Source organism: Cherax quadricarinatus, chromosome 68 (assembly GCF_038502225.1).
Source record: "Cherax quadricarinatus isolate ZL_2023a chromosome 68, ASM3850222v1, whole genome shotgun sequence".
Taxonomy (NCBI): Eukaryota; Metazoa; Arthropoda; class Malacostraca; order Decapoda; family Parastacidae; genus Cherax; species Cherax quadricarinatus.
In genome coordinates this window covers 1,329,434-1,352,042 of record NC_091359.1, presented here as the reverse complement: position 1 = coordinate 1,352,042, position 22,609 = coordinate 1,329,434, and the positions used below count along the sequence as shown (strand labels likewise).

Genomic DNA, 22,609 nt, shown 5'->3' with positions numbered 1-22,609 from the left:
CACTGTATGTATCACAATACTAAATAACGTGAGTCAACACACTGTATAGGGCATTTTTTGCTTAAGAGGATTCTAATAAAACACAGAACTAAATATGATAAACTTTGTGCAGTCTGGTCAGTATAACATGTTATTTTAGTGACAAAATATGGCAAGGCACCTATTACCTATAGTTTTTTGAAAATAATGTTCCTACTGCTATGAATGAGCTGTCTGGATTTATTAAACTGTCTTTTAGATTAACATTTAAATACCTGAACCAAAAGAAGCACAAAAACCAGTATCAACTAGTTCAGGTACCACACTATTCACAATGATTGGAGTTACATACAGAAATATTGTGCATTACAACTGCACATATCAGATTTATAAAAATGTAAAAAGACAAATGTATATACAAGAAATAAATAATTCACTTCATTATATACAATAATAACAGAGATGATGCAGTCATATGACTAGGAAGACACTTACTGAGACAACTGCCTCTTAACTGGTGTCCTTTGTCCAATTTCAGCCTAAACTTGAATTTAGTTCTAATAATTGGAGAATATTGTACTAAACTTTGCAGATAATAGTCCAGTGTTGGTGCTCACATATAGAAGGGTTTTGCTTTTAAAATGAAAACTTAACTAATGATGAGCTAAAATGAAACTTGTATTGTACATAAATATCTGAATGTCTGTACTGCTGAGTTTGGTCAAAGCACAACATACATCAGAGGCAACGATATGCTGTGGGATACACCCAAGATGTAATCATTCTCGTATTTCCATGGTGAAAGAAAGGAAAACTAATATAATAAAAAAATGGAATATTGTAACATTAACGTGGTACAAGTGGTTCAATAAAAATTCTAGCATCACCTCTTATTGAGCACAAACATTGTTACATTAAAACCTGAATCACTAAGAAAAATAAGTGGTTTATATTAAAATGAAAAGGCATTTTAAACATAAGAGATAATTACATGATTAATATACAGTGCCAAGAACTTAACATTGCAACAAGACAAAAAGGCCATTAATCCTTACACTTGCTAAACCCCTACTGGAATGTCATATTAGTCTTGCTAGAATATCACAATACATGAGGTCTGGCACAATAATGCACCTTCCTACCCACTGATATTTTTTTTTTGTTGGAGCTTTTGATGCTGGTGAATAATATATACACTATAGTGCAACCAATTAAGATAGGTGTGTGTGTATATGGATGTGTATGCATATATGTAATTACCTATTTGTAGCTACAGGAGCAGGGATATGCCTATGGTGTCCCATCTTCAATACTCTAATCATATAATTTTTTTTAAATTTTCAAAGAAAGAGACATACTGCGACCAACTGAGATTCAAAACCACAAATCTAGATTTTAAATTCTCAACTGTATCCCTGTGTATGTCTGGCTGGCAATGCCTTTCCCACCTCCAGGACTAAAGTCCAGTTAAATGCTTTCCCTGAATCCCTTCATAAAAGTTACCTTGCTCACACTCCAAAAGCACATCCATTAAGAACCACTTGTCTCCATTCACTCCTAATACACTCACACAAGCCTGCTGCATGCTCAATCCCCTATACCTCAAAGTCTCTTTTACCCCATACCTTCAACCATTCCTGGGATGACCTTTATCCCTTCAACCTTCCACTCCAGATTTATACACCCCTCTCTGCCCAAATGCCCTATATGCCCAAACCACCCTAACAACCCCACACGGCCTTTTAATTTCTTAAATTTCTATGCTCCAAGTTCTATGTTTGATATATGCATTACACACTACTCTCAAATACTGCATCTCCACTTCATCTAACCTCCTCCTTACTGTAGCATTCAAAACTCATGCTTTACACCCATAAGTGTTGGTATCACTGTACTCAGTTACATTCCTCTTGCTTCCATAAACTTTTCTTTTCACAGATGCCTTGACACTCCACCTACCCTTTTTCCTTCATCTATTCTATGGGTCACCTCATTCTTAATAGACCCATCTGCTGATATGTCTACTCCCAGATAGCTAAATGCATTCATTTCTTCCATACCTCTTCCCTCCACTTCAATATTTAATCTATCATTACCAAAACTTTTTGTTCTCATCACCTTCCTCTTTTATATGTTCACTTTTAATTTCCTTTTTACATACCCTCCCAAATTCATCCATCAACCTTTGTAACTTGTTTTTAGAATCCTCCACCCGAAAGAACTGCATCATCAGGAAAGTGCAACTGTAATAACTCCCATTTTGTACTAGATTCATGTACTTCCCTCTCTCCACTCTGTTATTTAACCTCCTTCCCTTCCAATCTGATAACCTATCACTGCCTAGATTTTCTGTTACCCTCATTACCTTGATCTTTTCTATGTTCACTTTTAATTTCCTTTTACATAATGTACCTTCCCAAATTCATCCACTAATCTTTGCAACTTGTCTTCACAGTCCTCCAAAAGAAGTGTCATCAGCAAAGGGCAACTGTGAAAGCTCTCACTTTTTATCAGGCCTAACATCTTTTAATCCCAGAGTTCTACCTAACACCCTATCATTCACTTTTCACAATCCCATTTATAAATATGTTAAAACAATTATGGAGACATCACACATCCCTGTCCAAGTCCTCTTCCATTGGAAAAGTCATCCCCTCCCTCTTACATACCTTAACCTGAGCCTCACTTTTTGAATAAAAACTTGTAGTAACCTACCTCCCATTCCATACATTTGCAACATCTGCCTCTTGGCCTTTTTTTTACTGCAACAGCCATCTCCCACCAAGGAAGGGTGACTCATCATTCATTCAATTGCTGTCTTTGCTTTTAAAAAAATAGTAGACATAGTATTATTTAAATTTCACAATCATTATAATTCAGATAAAAACAAAATGATTGTCAAAGATAGGCTTAATATTCTGTTGTGTAATGTAGTGATGTTGAATTTATTATAAAAAGTGAAATATAAAATATCTGACATTCTACTGGAGTAGATATTGCTAAAAGTCCCAGAAGAAAAATCACACTATGACATTACTGGTAACTTTTTATAGTTTTTTGAAAATTAAGGAACATCTGTGTAATAAGACAAACTTTTTACGAATGACTCTTGGCCTAGATTATTATTATTATAATATTTACTAAGAGACGCTAAACCCATGTGGGTCATTCAGCGCTGTCCTCTGAATTGAGCAAAGCTGTGCGCAGACTTACATAGACACAGGTAATGATAGCTAACATGCTAAAATCATTGGTCATTATGGGCAGTGTTGGAAGGGTGCTATGCTAGCATCCTCAGATTTTATGCAACATTCACTTTGGATAATACAACATCATATATTACTATTTGTTAATGATTCAGATTACAACAGAGGCCTGCTATTAAACAATTTTCAGTAATCACTCAACACCATTATGGTGAACTTCTAAATATAAGTATATCACGCATTTAATTAATGGTATATTTGATAACTGGGATACATCCCATTCCTGATAAATAATTAAAAAATTATTCTTATTTAGTTTCAAATCTGATACAAAATATATACATATTGTATTTCATAAATACATTGACAATTATTCCACTGTGATCATAATCATCTTGGAGATGAATGAGATCAGGAAATCATTGCACACCTTATCCATATTTTAATCTATCACAAGTACCATTTCCTGCAGTCATTACAGGATGATGTATTCATAATTTTCCCCAAACAATTCATCTGCAGACTTCTACACCATTAAGTGTTAAAAGATCCAGAACAACACTTGAACCAGATGCTAGAGAATTACTTTGGACTATTTTGTGTTGTGGATAACACTTACACTGAGAAAACAATTTAAAATAAGGCCGGCTATTGCCAGTATCTAGTCATGCAATGTTGCTTAGGGAGGACAATCTTGATAATTATTAGTTACAAAATGACACAACCTAAAAGATCACTGTGGTTGAGGAACGTTGGTAGGCACGTCATCAGTGGAGATGTGAAGTGGATCAACAGACTGGTCTGGAATAGTGATGAGCATTTTTTCCCCAGCATCTGAAGAGTTACTACTGTCTGAAGACACTGTTGGGTTGGAAATATTCTGAAAGTAATAAATTAATAAGTTAAAAACAAGAAGGAATAGATACCGAGGTCACTTTATCAGGCAAATAAATCATATTCGAGATGACATTTTCTTTACTAAAAGGAATTTATTTTTTTAAGCACTTTAAATTTGTTATAAACCTTGGTAACTGATATTGACAAATTGGTTTAAAAAGACATGTGAACAAATACTAGGACATATTTATTAGAAAGCTTTCTGGTCCTGGGACCTTGATCACTTCTAACACACAGAGGTTGCAAATAACAGTATACTATGTAGGCAAAAAGTGACATGAGAGTAACACAGTAACCTGAAAAATGCAAGGGTGACTTATCTGAGATGAGATCAGGTAGACAATGAGGTCACATGATTCCTGTGCAATTAGGTATGTTGGGCCTTGATACTCAACCAGGCAAGGCCCAATGTACCTAACTGCCCAAAATGTTTTGGCATGTTAGTGGCTTTCTTTGTGCTGAACAACAGTTTATAAAATGGAAATCACACATAACCTTTGCAAAGAAATAAAAATTGTATTGTACTGTAACAATACAGGAATCACTGTCTACCTGACCTCATTTCAAGTCTCACTTGCATTTTTGAAGTCACTGTGTCACTCACCTCACTTTCTGCCTTTATACTTATTTTCAACCTGTGAGTGTTAGAAGTGATTAAGGTCCCAGGATTGAAACAGTTTCTAATAAGTACATCACAATGTTTGCTCATTTTTTTTTTTTTTTTACCATTTTCAATTTTTTTTTTTAGCTTAATCAATATGTAAACAAAACATAAGAGCTGTAGTTTAACACTGATATTTCTTGCTCTTTTCTGTCATGTTAGTGATCAGTCATCATATAGACTGGTCCTCTGCCAAACTGTCTACCCTACTTCTAGTCTTTACAGATGCCATCTTGATGAAGCATCCCTTTTACACAGCTTTCTAAATATGAATCTCAGTCTTGCCTTTGTCTCTGTAGATGCCTTCCTTTCTCATCACATTGTCAAATGCTCCAAACTTACTTTCAAAACACTCATGACTTGACCTGATCCTTTCTTCTCCTCTCCCTACCTCTTCTCCTTTCCTACTTTTTCCTTATTTCTTTCTTTGTTTTCCTTACTTCTGCCTAAGTGTGTTTTGTCTGTCACCTCCCCCCCATCCCATATTTTAGTCCTACCAATTGTGGACCCTTAGTTATCCTGCAGCGCTCATTTCTCATCTTTAGACTTACCCCACTTCTACTACTACTATGACTATCACTCCATTACTACTACAACTACCACTACTACTGCCTCCCTTCACTACTCTTTCTATCTCTCGTGCCACTAAACTACTTCCCCTACTTCCTACTATCATTACCACTTTCTTCTTCCTTTCATCGTCCCATCCCTGTTCCCCTCACCTATATATACTGGCTCCATTACTCTCGTGTTACTGTGACTTGTAAATAGTCCAAACCAGACCAAAATGTCATCAAAAGCCTCTCTCTCCTATGTGCGAGTTGTTTGTGTATAAACAAATATAATATATTCCAACCCACAATGGTAGCCACCTTTGCAAAATGGGGGATTGTGCATTCACAACTGATGTCATGGGAACTGACCGTACTATCTGAAGTGTCACTAAGTTTATATTTGACTCCCATGAACTCCCTACAACAGAATACTTAGTGGGTCATGTATAGACTGTTACACAACTCTATACAAATTCTTAAAATGTCATAAAAGTTAGTGCTATGTATAGCTTGCAATGTACCTTTACATCACTCAAAATATGACCCATCTTTAATGACGTGAACCATAATGATCCCCCCTGCCAGGGAACTCCATCTCATTGTATTAAACGTTCTGAGTTGTTTGTTATTCTTGTTAGTGCCATTTTTCACACTAGAATGTGAAATCCATAGTTTAAAGAAAGATACTGCATATAGCCAGGCTATAACCTATCTCCAACAACACAGCCAGCTGTCAACTTAAATCAGCAGTTAATCTCAAATACTGTATCCCTACACCTGTCACAACTGTTATCAGGTACAGTACTCACCTTCAACACCACTATCACTCAACTGTCCTAATTCTAGGTCTTTCACCTCAGACTGATTCCTTCTATTCATTCTAATAGTTCCACAGGGTCCAGAGTACAGTGGTACTGACACTGTTATATGGGTGTGAAGCGTGAGTTCTCAATGTCACTACGAGGAGATTGGAGGCAGTAGAGAAGTTGTGTTTGAAGACAATGAGTAGTGCTAATATTTTGGGAAGAATGTGGTGCTTGGAGATGAGGTGTGGGGTTACCAAAATATTATTCAGTGGTTGGTGGAGGAGCTGTTGGGGTAGTCTGGACATTTAGAAAAGCTGAAGCAAAACAGGATGACCAGGAGGGCATGTGAATAATCCAAGGTGGAGTAGGGTAGGGGTCTTTCCAGGAATAGTTGGAAGGAGTGAGTAAGGAAGGTTTTGAGTGGCAGTGGCCTGAATATCCAACTGGTTTGTGTGAGCATGTTAGATAGAAGTGGATGCAAGTGATTTTTATTATTTAATATGCTGATGGACTGTGAGCAAGGTAACATTTATGAAAATGATTCAGAGAAACCAGTTAGCCAGATTTGAGTCCTGCAAGTGGTAAGTACAGTGCCTGCACTCTGAAGGAGGGGTGGGGATGTTGCAGTTCAGAGGGTCATCTGAGCTGTGATGTTGGCACTCTTCTGGAAAGACAGTGACTGAATGAATGACATTGAAATGCTTCTTTTTCTGGGTAACCCTTGGTGGGAGATGGCCAGTGTTTAAAAAGAAAAAGAAGAAGAAAAAAAGTCCCATTCTTGTGACTTCACAATGGCTACATTAAACTCACTCTAAGCCAGCTCAAGAAAATCACTGCATGAATTACCAGGTTATCCTGAAAGTCATCTTTTGATAGACTGTCCCATTTACCAGTAAGCACATCAATTTTATTTTCAAACTCCCCCTCCATCAACACCAGTTCCTTTTAAGAGAACATTTAATGCTGATTCAATGTATGACTTTTTTTTTTATCTTACGATTTACTGCACAAACTTTGAATTCCTAATTTCACAATTGCTCATTCTCTGTAATTTACTATTGCTCTTATCACCACTAACATCAGCATCCTCTATCACTCAGCTCCACATGACACACATGGGTTTAGCACTTTACATACTGTATCTGTAAATACATCATCTTTCCTGTAGGTGTGCCTCAAACCAAGCCACTTAAAATAAAAAGGAAACATTGCAGAAACACTACAGAAAAGTAAAGATACACTTGTACTGAATGTATCTACAAGTTTGTAAGATTAATCTGCTATCTTATGCATTTGTGAGACTGATAGAAAAGACCAGCAATCCTTCCAATTTAAATATTAAACAGGCTTACACTTCACTCATGTGACAGGAGGCTAGTACCTTCCTGGTTAGTTACTGTCTACCAACATGCTACCTAAGATAAATATAATATGGTAAGATTCCAAGGTATTTTACAAGGTTTAAACTCATATCATCCAAAATGCATGGAAAAACCTCATTAAGTGAATATATTTTATTAAAGCAAAGCAGCGCCTTGAAAAAAACCTGTGAACACAAGCCACTGCAGTTTCACACATAAGCTTATAATACTGGCTCAATACAATGGGACTAATCATTGGGTTTTTAGTCTATAAAATAAAAGAAAAAGCAAAAATAAGGACATCAGATGAAGTAGAGAAGATGATACAAAATGTAATGATATATGGATTGGATAATTATGAAAATCAAAAACAGTAAAGAAATAAAAAGGTGACAAATGTCAATGTCACAACAGTAGTGTGTTTGGTGTTGTCACCAAGACTGGTAGTCACAAACTCACACTTGAGACTGCAAGCAAAGTTGCTCTAGAACAAGCAAAAGACTGTTCCATGTAACAGAGTTCAAAAACAAAAGAGCAAATGAAATGATTCAGTACTCTAGACTGTAAGATAATGAGGTAAAAAAAAAAAAATCTGAAAAAAAAAGACCAAAAGACTTGAGGCACCATAGCAGTTTTAAAGTGTGGTTAGGACACATGGATTTTATGTGTATTTTATATCAGTGAACATAATTATCACAAACATGAGAAATATGGGACAAGAGTTGCTGGAAGACACTGAGTGTGTTGCGAGATGAAATTACGCCTGGTAGATGGAGGACTGAGCCTCTACCACTCCTGGAGCTGAATGACCCACATAAGTTGTGCGGTTCATATAAATATATATAATATGGGTAAGAAGTGAGAATAACAAGAAAGAATAATGAACAATATCACCGCTGGCAAAACCTGACAACTATACCAGCGGAGACGGATCAACAAACGGCTGTTGCTTTAAATAATTACCGTTTGATGAGTGGGTTTTGGTGGATTTATAGTTTTCTTGGTACCAGCAAACGAGCGACTGACTGACGCGAAAACCTATAGAATAATGAACAGATAAGCAAAAATACAAAACAGATAAAAAACACAGTGAGTAAACACATGCGTGTGCACACTTAGCAAACTGGAGAAGCAGGCCAGGGTAACAAGAAAGGTATTAGTATGGACAGAAGAATAAGTGAACTAAAGAAAAAGTCACTCCAAGGAAAGACACATCAGGATGAGTGAGTACAACTAGCAGAGTGCTACAAAGATGAATGTTGGGCCCCATACTGCTTCTAGTGTATATTATGGTAATGACTTAACCACAAAAATGAACTTCCACATAATGAGAATACAAACCTGACAGGATGAAAGAAGGTTGCAGGAAGACTAGGATGAACACCAGGAATGATTGAATAAATGTTACTAGAATTTAATCCAAGCAAAAGCAGTTATAAAAATGGGAGGAAGAGAAAGAGCTCAAGGAGAGTAGCATCTGGGGAAAAAAATCAGTGACCATTAACAATAAAATCCAAAAATAACCATTCCACTAAACCTGTCCACAGAAGCCCACATAAATAGAACATCAACAGAACAGGTTATGCAGGTAAACAAAAAACTTGCATTCAGCAACTTGACAAAGACTAGTTCAAATATTTTAGAACTCATATGTGAGACATGTCTTTTAATATGCAGTGACAGTGTGGAACCCTCACCTAGTAAAGCATGGGGAAAAATTTGAGAGTGCAAAAGAAAACATCAAAACTGTTGCCTGAGCTAAGGAGAATTAGCTATGAGAAAGAACATTATAACTAGGCCTTGTATCCTTGGAGGAGCAAAAAACAAGAAAGAATAGTCATATTACATAAAATATTATGGGATATTGACAAGAATGCAACAAGAACTACAGGTATATTAGAAAATACTTACTCTGTGTAAGTGAAATGAGCTGAGTAAAACAACAACAAAACAAACTCAATGAAGGGGTTCAGAAAATGTATGACAGAGCTCAATTACGTAAGTCAGTTGAATGTTGAGGCAGAACCAAGAGCTGGATCTCCCCTTTAGCTGGAGACTCAAACAAGTAATTCTTCTTCAACAAACCGGCCATATCCCAATGAGGCAGGGTGGCCAAAAAAGAAAAACAAAAGTTTCTCTTTTTAAATTTAGTAAATTATACAGGAGAAAGGGTTACTAGCCCCTTGCTCCTGGCATTTAAGTCGCCTCTTACAACACGCATGGCTTACGGAGGAAGAATTCTGTTCCACTTCCCCATGGAGATAAGAGAAAATAAACAAGAACAAGAACAAGAACTAGTAAGAAAATAGAAGAAAACCCAGAGGGGTGTGTATATATGTGCTTGTACATGTATGTGTTGTGTGACCTAAGTGTAAGCAGAAGTAGCAAGACGTACCTGAAACCTTGCATGTTTATAACAGAAAAATGGACACCAGCAATCCTACCATCATGTAAAACAATTACAGGCTTTCGTTTTACACTCACTTGGCAGGACGGTAGTACCTCCCTGGGTGGTTGCTGTCTACCAACCTACTACCTAGGAAACAGGTAATTACAAATATATAATTACCACAAGTAGAGCACTGCTCCTAAAGCTAGCAATGAATTATCTCTCAACCATCCAGAGCAGTGCTGAAGCTCAAAAGAATGAGATATGATCTCTAAATACAAATATTTTGGGGCATAGAAAGACACGAGGAAAGAAGAGGGCACCGATGGGAATTAAAGATCGAAATGGGATATCATGACATTTCTTAAGTAGAAAAGGGCAATAACTAAATAATGGCAATGTCAAAGCTGATTCCATATATGGGGCTTTAAAATCAACATGAAGAAGCTATTTCGCATCAGTCGGTCGAAAGTTACAAGGTAGGAATAAGAGCTAAAAGTTTACCCAGTGCAAAATCAAACAGGTAAAAATAGGAGTCTTTGGGAGTAGGAGTATGTGTTCGAGGTTGTCAGAATTTTCTAGTTTTGAGGTCATTTACACCTCTGTTTATATGGCCCCCTGTAATTCTGCAGGGGTAATGCTTCACTGGCATGGCTTTCAATACACTAGTCTTCAATATCATACATGGAATGATAAACCTAGCTTGCTTTGCGAAACTCAATATACAAATTCCTTTTCAGTAAAGAACAAAAATATGGCCAAGAGTATCATTATTAAGTCAACTTATTTCACAATTTAACCATAAACCCTGAATGAATAATTACATGTACTTTTCTGCTACCAAGAAAATAAACACACTCACGCACACATGCGTACACACACACACACACACATATCATATGCAACAATATTGAAGATACAAATAAAAAAAATAATTTATGAAGCATATTTCAGTACTGTGATACCAAATAAAGTAAACTAAAAAAGGATTATAGGGTAATTCATCAGAACATGGAGGCTTCTTGGCACTAATATAATGATAAGTCACTATCAAATAAAATGAGACAACACACATAACTGGTAGAAGAAAAACAAGCGCAAAAAGAAACCATTTTCGATAACTTACCCCACAACCCCATTAAGCATAATAAAAACTACAATATCCACTTACATTTGGCAAAACATCCCAACTACTCACCATCACCTTCTGTTTTGTATGAGTTTTAACATGTTTTGAAAGATGGTCAGAACGCATAAAACGCTTCTGACACTCTGGACAGTGAAACCGCTTTTCACCCGTATGTGTGCGTTTGTGTCTCTGCAAAATGAGGTTCAAATTTCCCCAATCAATATTATTATTTCAATGTTTAATAAGACAATTATTGACTCAAAATTTTAAAAGTATAGCTAATAAAATGGCTCTTTACAAACCAGGCATTTATTGTAAATAAAATTTTAAGACTTATGGGAAATGCTAAATTAAAAGTCATTAAAGGCCTACTGTACTATGAACATATGTCTCCTTCTCTAAATATAAAGTACTGTACATCTTTTTATGCAATGCTAATCCAACAAGGTCTTACTTCACAATATTTTGACAAGTAAAAAGTTTGACATAATAAATTTTGTTGAATGCGCTTAAAAGTGTAAAGGCTCAATAAACATCGTTACATATTTTTTGCACATCATGTACCATAAATAGCAAAATGAAACAAGAAAGTTAGGATTAATAAAAAAAATTTCCAGAAGAAATGAGTAATGACTAGTAAAAGGCTAGGTTTTTAGGTGTGGAGGGGCTTCAATGTGGAGGAAGCCTCAATGTGGAGGGAGCTTCAATGTGGAGGGGGCTTCAATGTGGGGGGAGCTTCAATGTGGAGGGAGCTTCAATGTGGAGGGACCCTCAATGTGGAGGGAGCCTCAATGTGGAGGGAGCTTCAATGTGGAGGGACCCTCAATGTGGAGGGAGCCTCAATGTGGAGGTGGCTTCAATGTGGAGGGAGCCTCAATGTGGAGGGAGCTTTAATGTGGAGGGAGCCTCAATGTGGAGGGAGCCTCAATGTGGAGGGAGCCTCAATGTGGAGGTGGCTTCAATGTGGAGGAAGCCTCAATGTGGAGGGAGCCTCAATGTGGAGGTGGCTTCAATGTGGAGGGAGCTTCAATGTGGAGGGAGCCTCAATGTGGAGGTGGCTTCAATGTGGAGGGGGCTTCAATGTGGAGGAAGCCTCAATGTGGAGGGAGCCTCAATGTGGAGGGAGCCTCAATGTGGAGGGGGCTTCAATGTGAAGGGGGCTTCAATGTGGAGGAAGCCTCAATGTGGAGGGAGCCTCAATGTGGAGGGAGCTTCAATGCAGAGGGGGCTTCAATGTGGAGGGAGCCTCAATGTGGAGGGAGCTTCAATGTGGAGGGAGCTTCAATGTGGAGGGAGCTTCAATGTGGAGGGAGCCTCAATGTGGAGGGAGCTTTAATGTGGAGGGAGCTTCATGTGGAGGGAGCTTCAATGTGGAGGGAGCTTCAGTGTGGAGGGAGCTTCAATGTGGAGGGAGCTTCAATGTGGAGGGAGCCTCAATGTGGAGGGAGCTTCAATGTGGAGGGAGCTTCAATGTGGAGGGAGCTTCAGTGTGGAGGGAGCTTCAATGTGGAGGGAGCTTCAATGTGGAGGGATCTTCAATGTGGAGGGAGCTTCAATATGGAGGGAGCCTCAATGAGGAGGGAGCCTCAATGTGGAGGGAGTTTCAATGTGGAGGGAGTTTCAATGTGGAGGGAGCCTCAATGTGGAGGGAGCTTTAATGTGGAGGGAGCTTCAATGTGGAGGGAGCTTCAATGTGGAGGGAGCTTCAATGTGGAGGGAGCTTCAATGTGGAGGGAGCCTCAATGTGGAGGGAGCCTCAATGTGGAGGGAGCTTCAATGTGGAGGGAGCTTCAATGTGGAGGGAGCCTCAATGTGGAGGGAGCTTCAATGTGGAGGGAGCTTCAATGTGGAGGGAGCTTCAATGTGGAGGGAGCTTCAATGTGGAGGGAGCTTCAATGTGGAGGGAGCTTCAATGTGGAGGGAGCCTCAATGTGGAGGGAGCTTCAATGTGGAGGGAGCTTCAATGTGGAGGGAGCTTCAATGTGGAGGGAGTCTCAATGTGGAGGGAGCCTCAATGTGGAGGGAGCTTCAATGTGGAGGGGGCTTCAATGTGGAGGGAGCCTCAATGTGGAGGGAGCTTCAATGTGGAGGGAGCTTCAATGTGGAGGGAGCTTCAATGTGGAGGGAGCTTCAATGTGGAGGGGGCTTCAATGTGGAGGGAGCCTCAATGTGGAGGGAGCTTTAATGTGGAGCGGGCTTCAATGTGGAGGGAGCTTTAATGTGGAGGGGGCTTCAATGTGGAGGGGGCTTCAATGTGGAGGGGGCTTCAATGTGGAGGGGGCTTCAATGTGGAGGGAGCTTCAATGTGGAGGGAGCTTCAATGTGGAGGGAGCTTTAATGTGGTGGGGGCTTCAATGTGGAGGGAGCTTTAATGTGGTGGGGGCTTCAATGTGGAGGGAGCTTTAATGTGGAGGGAGCTTCAATGTGGAAGGGGCTTCAATGTGGAGGGAGCCTCAATGTGGAGGGAGTTTTAACATGGAGGGGGCTTCAATGTGGAGGGAGCTTTAATGTGGAGGGAGCTTCAATGTGGAGGGAGCTTCAATGTGGAGGGGGCTTCAATATGGAGGGGGGTTCAATGTAAAGGGGGCTTCAATGTGGAGGGAGCTTCAATGTGGAGGGGGCTTCAATGTGGAGGGGGCTTCAATGTGGAGGTGGCTTCAATGTGGAGGGGGTTTGAATGTAGAGGGGGGGCTTCAATGTGGAGGGAGCTTCAATGTGGAGGGAGCTTCAATATGCAGGGGGCTTCAGTGTGCAAGGGGCTTCAATGTGGAGGAAGCTTCAATGTAGAGGGGGTTTCAATGTGAAGGGGGCTTCAATGTGGAGAGAGCTTCAATGTATACACAAGTGCAGGAACTCTGTCAAGCTGTAACAGCTTGACAAAGCTCCAGGAAAGTGAAACGTTGCCACAATAAACTGTCACATTAGTTGCACTTGTGTCCTTTTACATAACATTTTAATCATGAAAGCTTTGGCAAATAATTCCAAAAAACTGGATGCAATAAAAAAGAATTCCAATAAATCAGATGCAATAAATATACTTTTCACAAATAACCCACAATTAGAGGACACTTTGGGCAACATTATGGTCCATCTTGAACCCATGCCAAGTCACAACATGGTCCAAAACATTGTCTGAATTTTCCTTGTTAACTGTTATTTGTGAATTTCTCCAGCTTCGGTATTGTGAATTTTATTCTTCAAAAATACTTTTGTCTAGGTCAAAAAGTAGAACAAACAATAATGACAATCCTGCTACAGGCAGAATGGACTATCTTAGCATAATTAACACCTCTGTAACATGACATATGTACCTGCAGCTCATCTGAGCGAGTGAACCTTTTATTGCAGAAAAGCCAAGAGCATCTGAATGGCCGCTCTCCTGAGTGCCACCTAAGATGAGCTCTTAGATGTGACGTTTTGCCATACATTTTATTACAGCCAGGAATATGACAGACATGAACTTTCTTTTTGTTGTCTCCCCCACGGTCACCATCTTTGCAATTTGGACATGTGCATGCCACGCGGCGTAGTCTTGTCTTGCTTGTATCACTGGTGGGTGAATGTGCTGGCTGTGGAACTACCTGGGTCTGATTAACTTGCCCTCCTGTTGAAACAACCCATTTGGCTCCATCACTCTCTCCCTGAAATCCACTGGCACCTAGAAAATACAGTAGTTAAATAAATAGTGCAACTTTTAATATGAAGTAGCATTTTTTAAATCAAAATAATTATCATGGCTACTTATTAACTGATTTCTATTTAAACATGAATATAATCTCCAAATACCTAATTCAGTTACCAACAAACATTACCATCTATAATTTAACCTTGACCACTAATTTGTCCACCACTGGTGGTAGTTGGCAACTGCTGAGAAATAGGAATGCAGAGCAATGTCCACAAAAACAATAAAAAACAAAAATATAAAGAGGGGGAAAAAGGTAAAAAAAAAATCACAAGAAGAAAAGCACAGTGATACCAGCATCACAAGTGTGTCCGAGAATCAAAGGTTGAAGACTAGATGGCCTTGTTCATCTATTTAAGTGCTTTCATGGTTGAAATAAATTGAGTATCCTTTCTCCACAAATCTTTATTACTGTAATGGACTCAACTCAAACTGCAGCACCATCTGAATATCTTGGTCTGCTCAGTATTTGTGATCACCATACTACTCACTTCATTAACTTAAGCTTCTACATTCCTTTTTAATACAGTACTGATTTTCTATTTTCTTCTGTATGATTATGCAAGTGGCAATTTTTTCATGCATATAATAGCCAAACTGCAATTAAATTTTTAAATAAATACCCAAGTACAGTTGATCCTTTATTAATGACCTAGAGAGAGGCCAGAGACAACGTTCATTAAGCAAAAAATACTAAACCCACAGGGGTCATACAGTGCCTGTGGCAACTGGATGAATTCAGATTCAATCCAAGGAGAGGACAAATCCAGCTCCTTGGGTCAAATTCCCTTCACCAACATCAGGGGTCCCAGCCACTACCAATAATTTCCTCTAACAATATCTTTTCTTTGCAATTACTTATCAAGGATAGCTGTAAATACAATTTATAATATAGGAACTTTTCCTTTTATATCCATGGGGAAGTGGAATAAGAATCTTTCCTCCATAAGCCATGCGTGTTGTAAAAGTCAACTAAAATGCCGGAAACAATGGGCTAGGAACCTCTTTTCCAGTAAAGATTACTAAAAAGAATAAGAAGAAGAAAATTGTCAAAGTGGGAAGTCTGAATGTGCGTGGATGTTGTGCAAATGATAAGAAAGAGATGATTGTGGATGTTATGAATGAGAAGAAACTGGATGTCCTGGCTTTAAGTGAAACAAAGCTGAAGGGGGTGGGAGAGTTTCAATGGAGAGGAATAAATGGGATTAGGTCAGGGGTTTCAAATAGAGTTAGAGCTAAAGAAGGAGTAGCAATAATGTTGAAGGATAAGCTATGGCAGGAAAAGAGGGACTATAAATGTATTAATTCAAGGATTATGTGGAGTAAAACAAAGATTGGATGTGAAAAGTGGGTTATAATAAGCGTGTATGCACCTGGAGAAGAGAGAAGTGTAGAGGAGAGAGAGAGATTTTGGGAAATGTTGAGTGAATGCATGGGGAGTTTTGAATCAAGTGTGAGAGTAATGGTGGTTGGGGATTTCAATGCTAAAGTGGGTAAAAATGTTATGGAGAGAGTAGTAGGTAAATTTGGGGTGCCAGGGGTAAATGTAAATGGGGAGCCTTTAATTGAGCTATGTGTAGAAAGAAATTTGGCAATAAGTAATACATATTTTATGAAAAAGAGGATAAATAAATATACAAGGTATTATGTAGCACGTAATGAAAGTAGTTTATTAGATTATGTATTGGTGGATAAAAGGTTGATGGGTAGGCTCCAGGATGTACATGTTTACAGAGGGGCAACTGATATATCGGATCATTATTTAGTTGTAGCTACAGTTAGAGTAAGAGGTAGGTGGGAAAAGAGAAAGGTGGCAACAACAAGTAAGAGGGAGGTGAAAGTGTATAAACTAAGGGAGGAGGAAGTTCGGGTGAGATATAAGCGACTATTGCCAGAAAGGTAGGCTAGTGCAAAGATGAGTAGTAGGGGGGTTGAAGAGGGTTGGATGAGTTTTAAAAATGCATTATTAGAATGTGGGGCAGAAGTTTGTGGTTATAGGAGGGTGGGGCCAGGAGGAAAGAGGAGTGATTGGTGGAATGATGAAGTAAAGGGTGTGATAAAAGAGAAAAAGGTAGCTTATGAGAGGTTTTTCCAAAGCAGAAGTGTTATAAGAAGAGCAGAGTATATGGAGAGTAAAAGAAAGGTAAAGAGAGTGGTGAGAGAGTGCAAAAGGAAAGCAGATGATAGAGTGGGAGAGGCACTGTCAAGAAATTTTAATGAAAATAAGAAAAAATTTTGGAGTGAGTTAAACAAGTTAAGAAAGCCTAGGGAAAGTATGGATTTGTCAGTTAAAAACAGAGTAGGGGAGTTAGTAGATGGGGAGATGGAGGTATTAGGTAGATGGCGAGAATATTTTGAAAAACTTTTAAATGTTAAGGAAGAAAGAGAGGCAGTAATTTCATGCACTGGTCAGGGAGGTATACCATCTTTTAGGAGTGAAGAAGAGCAGAATGTAAGTGTGGGGGAGGTACGTGAGGCATTACGTAGAATGAAAGGGGGTAAAGCAGCTGGAACTGATGGGATCATGACAGAAATGTTAAAAGCAGGGGGGATATAGTGTTGGAGTGGTTGGTACTTTTGTTTAATAAATGTATGAAAGAGGGGAAGGTACCTAGGGATTGGCGGAGAGCATAATAGTCCATTTATATAAAGGGAAAGGGGACAAAAGAGACTGTAAAAATTATAGAGGAATAAGTTTACTGAGTATACCAGGAAAAGTGTACGGTAGGGTTATAATTGAAAGAATTAGAGGTAAGACAGAATGTAGGATTGCGGATGAGCAAGGAAGTTTCAGAGTGGGTAGGGGATGTGTAGATCAAGTGTTTACATTGAAGCATATATGTGAACAGTATTTAGATAAAGGTAGGGAAGTTTTTATTGCATTTATGGATTTAGAAAAGGCATATGATAGAGTGGATAGAGGAGCAATGTGGCAGATGTTGCAAGTTTATGGAATAGGTGGTAAGTTATTAAATGCTGTAAAGAGTTTTTATGAGGATAGTGAGGCTCAGGTTAGGGTGTGTAGAAGAGAGGGAGACTACTTCCCGGTAAAAGTAGGTCTTAGACAGGGATGTGTAATGTCACCATGGTTGTTTAATATATTTATAGATGGGGTTGTAAAGGAAGTAAATGCTAGGGTGTTCGGGAGAGGGGTGGGATTAAATTTTGGGGAATCAAATTCAAAATGGGAATTGACACAGTTACTTTTTGCTGATGATACTGTGCTTATGGGAGATTCTAAAGAAAAATTGCAAAGGTTAGTGGATGAGTTTGGGAATGTGTGTAAAGGTAGAAAGTTAAAAGTGAACATAGAAAAGAGTAAGGTGATGAGGGTATCAAATGATTTAGATAAAGAAAAATTGGATATCAAATTGGGGAGGAGGAGTATGGAAGAAGTGAATGTTTTCAGATACCTGGGAGTTGACGTGTCGGTGGATGGATTTATGAAGGATGAGGTTAATCATAGAATTGATGAGGGAAAAAAAGGTGAGTGGTGCGTTCAGATATATGTGGAGTCAAAAAACGTTATCTATGGAGACAAAGAAGGGAATGTATGAAAGTATAGTAGTACCAACACTCTTATATGGGTGTGAAGCTTGGGTGGTAAATGCAGCAGCGAGGAGACGGTTGGAGGCAGTGGAGATGTCCTGTTTAAGGGCAATGTGTGGTGTAAATATTATGCAGAAAATTCGGAGTGTGGAAATTAGGAAAAGGTGTGGAGTTAATAAAAGTATTAGTCAGAGGGCAGAAGAGGGGTTGTTGAGGTGGTTTGGTCATTTAGAGAGAATGAATCAAAGTAGAATGACATGGAAAGCATATAAATCTATAGGGGAAGGAAGGCGGGGTAGGGGTCGTCCTCGAAAGGGTTGGAGAGAGGGGGTAAAGGAGGTTTTGTGGGCAAGGGGCTTGGACTTCCAGCAAGCGTGTGTGAGCGTGTTAGATAGGAGTGAATGGAGACGAATGGTACTTGGGACCTGACGATCTGTTGGAGTGTGAGCAAGGTAATATTTAGTGAAGGGATTCAGGGAAACCGGTTATTTTCATATAGTCGGACTTGAGTCCTGGAAATGGGAAGTACAATGCCTGCCCTTTAAAGGAGGGGTTTGGGATATTGGCAGTTTGGAGGGATATGTTGTGTATCTTTATATGTGTATGCTTCTAAACTGTTGTATTCTGAGCACCTCTGCAAAAACAGTGATAATGTGTGAGTGTGGTGAAAGTGTTGAATGATGATGAAAGTATTTTCTTTTTGGGGATTTTCTTTCTTTTTTGGGTCACCCTGCCTCGGTGGGAGACGGCCGACTTGTTAAAAAAAAAAAAAAAAAAAAAAAGGAACGTGTGCTAATGAAGTCATGAGACAGCAGAAATCATAGGCAATGAGAAAATCCAAGCAGAAAATACTACATTTCTGTTACTGTCTGCAGCCTATTTTAATGGTTGAACACTTCCTACTGATGCTAACTTCAATCACGACATAACAATGGGCTCAAACAATTTCCCTCTCCAACACTTCAGAGATTAGCATTTTTTGTAAAGATATTAATAACAAAATACTCTACTAACTACACATCCGAATAGTCTATCAAATTAGTATTTATGGTAAAGCCAAAAGGAAGATGGCCTGACACCCACTAATGTGTCTGGAATTTCTGTTAGTAATTTCTATTCCCTGCATTTACTAGTCATAAATATGGCACGAAGTAGTAATAACTGTTAATGAAGACATGATACAGCAACTCTTATTTGTTATAATTCTGTGACTGCAGGAGAAAGATAAACACCAGTTTGAACATGTTAATGATGCTGACTTCAACCCCAGCATAAATACGAAATATGAAAATATTAATTTCCCCCATACAATTAAAGAATTCAGTATTTTGCAATTATTATTATTACAATAGTAGTAGTAGTAATAATAATAATAATAATAATAATAATAATAATAATAATAATACACTTTATCACACATATTAGTTTTGTCGAATTTGTATAGTATTAAGAAAGGAGTAATAACCATGCCCATATGGTATTAACTCTATTCAACAAACACTGCACAACACAATAGATATTTACTGAAACCTTTCACAAGACATCTGCTTACTGATTATTTGTGCTCCTCCTGGTAATATTTGTGTGGGTATAGCACTAGTGACAGGCTGAGTAGTCGACGTAGGAACAGCATTCAAAGTGGACACAGAGATGGGTTGTGATGCTCCTGCTAAGGATGATGTGAGTGTCTGTAATGATGAGGGAGATAACACCTGCACCTGTTGAAGAAATGTTTGTAAATTGTCAGTCATTTACAACATAATTTATACCAATTACATTACTTCCAATACTGCAGAATATAATGTGCACTTAAGAACTATCAGTATTATACATATTTTTTTTCAACAAACTGGCCATATCCCACTGAGGCAGGGTGACCTAAAAAGAAAAACGAAAGTTTCTCGTTTTAAAATTAGTAATGTATACAGAAGGGCCCCTTGCATATACATATAATATTATAACAATTTCATATAAAAATTTAACTATCTTTTTTTTAACACACCAGCAATCTCTCACTGAGGCAAGGTGTCCCGAGAAAGAAGAAACTTAAGTTTTTCTTCTTTTTTTTTATTTATTTATTATCACACTGGCCGATTCCCACCAAGGCAGGGTGGCCCGAAAAAGAAAAACTTTCACCATCATTTACTCCATCACTGTCTTGCCAGAAGGGTGCTTTACACTACAGTTTTTAAACTGCAACATTAACACCCCTCCTTCAGAGTGCAGGCACTGTACTTCCCATCTCCAGGACTCAAGTCCGGCCTGCCGGTTTCCCTGAACCCCTTCATAAATGTTACTTTGCTCACACTCCAACAGCACGTCAAGTATTAAAAACCATTTGTCTCCATTCACTCCTATCAAACATGCTCACGCATGCCTGCTGGAAGTCCAAGCCCCTCACACACAAAACCTCCTTTACCCCCTCCCTCCAACCTTTCCTAGGCCGACCCCTACCCCGCCTTCCTTCCACTACAGACTGATACACTCTTGAAGTCACTCTGTTTCATTCCATTCTCTCTACATGTCCGAACCACCTCAACAACCCTTCCTCAGCCCTCTGGACAACAGTTTTGGTAATCCCGCACCTCCTCCTAACTTCCAAACTACGAATTCTCTGCATTATATTCACACCACACATTGCCCTCAGACATGACATCTCCACTGCCTCCAGCCTTCTCCTCGATGCAACATTCATCACCCATGCTTCACACCCATATAAGAGCGTTGGTAAAACTATACTCTCATACATTCCCCTCTTTGCCTCCAAGGACAAAGTTCTTTGTCTCCACAGACTCCTAAGTGCACCACTCACCCTTTTCCCCTCATCAATTCTATGATTCACCTCATCTTTCATAGACCCATCCGCTGACACGTCCACTCCCAAATATCTGAATACATTCACCTCCTCCATACTCTCTCCCTCCAATCTGATATCCAATCTTTCATCACCCAATCTTTTTGTTATCCTCATAACCTTACTCTTTCCTGCATTCACTTTTAATTTTCTTCTTTTGCACACCCTACCAAATTCATCCACCAATCTCTGCAACTTCTCTTCAGAATCTCCCAAGAGCACAGTGTCATCAGCAAAGAGCAACTGTGACAACTCCCACTTATGTGTGATTCTTTATCTTTTAACTCCACGCCTCTTGCCAAGACCCTCGCATTTACTTCTCTTACAACCCCATCTATAAATATATTAAACAACCATGGTGACATCACACATCCTACATACTCTAACTTGAGCCTCACTATCCTCGTAAAAACTCTTCACTGCTTTCAGTAACCTACCTCCTACACCATACACCTGCAACATCTGTCACATTGCCCCCCTATCCACCCTGTCATACACCTTTTCCAAATCCATAAATGCCACAAAGACCTCTTTAGCCTTATCTAAATACTGTTCACTTATATGTTTCACTGTAAACACCTGGTCCACACACCCCCTACCTTTCCTAAAGCCTCCTTGTTCATCTGCTATCCTATTCTCCGTCTTACTCTTAATTCTTTCAATAATAACTCTACCATACACTTTACCAGGTATACTCAACAGACTTATCCCCCTATAATTTTTGCACTCTCTTTTGTCCCCTTTGCCTTTATACAAAGGAACTATGCATGCTCTCTGCCAATCCCTAGGTACCTTACCCTCTTCCATACATTTATTAAATAATTGCACCAACCACTCCAAAACTATATCCCCACCTGCTTTTAACATTTCTATCTTTATTCCACCAATCCCGGCTGCCTTACCCCCTTTCATTCTACCTACTGCCTCACGAACTTCCCCCACACTCACAACTGTCTCTTCCTCACTCCCACAAGATGTTATTCCTCCTTGCCCTATACACGAAATCACAGCTTCCCTATCTTCATCAACATTTAACAATTCCTCAAAATATTCCCTCCATCTTCCCAATACCTGTAACTCTCCATTTAAAAACTCTCCTCTCCTATTTTTAACTGACAAATCCATTTGTTCTCTAGGCTTCCTTAACTTGTTAATCTCACTCCAAAACTTTTTCTTATTTTCAACAAAATTTGTTGATAACATCTCACCCACTCTCTCATTTGCTCTCTTTTTACATTGCTTCACCACTCTCTTACCCTCTCTCTTTTTCTCCATATACTCTTCCCTCCTTGCATCACTTCTACTTTGTAAAAACTTCTCATATGCTAACTTTTTCTCCCTTACTACTCTCTTTACATCATCATTCCACCAATCGCTCCTCTTCCCTCCCGCACCCACTTTCCTGTAACCACAAACTTCTGCTGAACACTCTAACACTACATTTTTAAACCTACCCCATACCTCTTCGACCCCATTGCCTATGCTCTCATTAGCCCATCTATCCTCCAATAGCTGTTTATATCTTACCCTAACTGCCTC

General features: G+C 39.0%; 1 protein-coding gene across 9 annotated transcripts in view; it reads right to left on the bottom strand.

The window, feature by feature from the left end:
- Positions 1 to 89: 89 nt before the first annotated feature.
- LOC128697870 (transcription factor Sp9) overlaps positions 90 to 22,609 on the bottom strand; it is a 37,559-nt gene continuing 15,039 nt past the window's right edge. For 4 of the 9 annotated variants that reach the window (XM_053789844.2, XM_053789842.2, XM_053789843.2 and 1 more), the window contains 5 exons: positions 19,769 to 19,934; positions 14,294 to 14,640; positions 11,025 to 11,171; positions 8,428 to 8,502; positions 90 to 4,065 (listed from right to left, as the gene is read on the bottom strand). In XM_053789844.2, coding sequence (XP_053645819.1) covers positions 3,919 to 4,065; positions 8,428 to 8,502; positions 11,025 to 11,171; positions 14,294 to 14,640; positions 19,769 to 19,934 — 882 coding nt within the window. In that variant the 3' untranslated portion in view covers positions 90 to 3,918. The remainder of the gene's footprint in view (positions 4,066 to 8,427; positions 8,503 to 11,024; positions 11,172 to 14,293; positions 14,641 to 19,768; positions 19,935 to 22,609) is intronic. The other 5 variants (XM_053789846.2, XM_053789851.2, XM_053789845.2 and 2 more) reach the window with 4 other exon arrangements.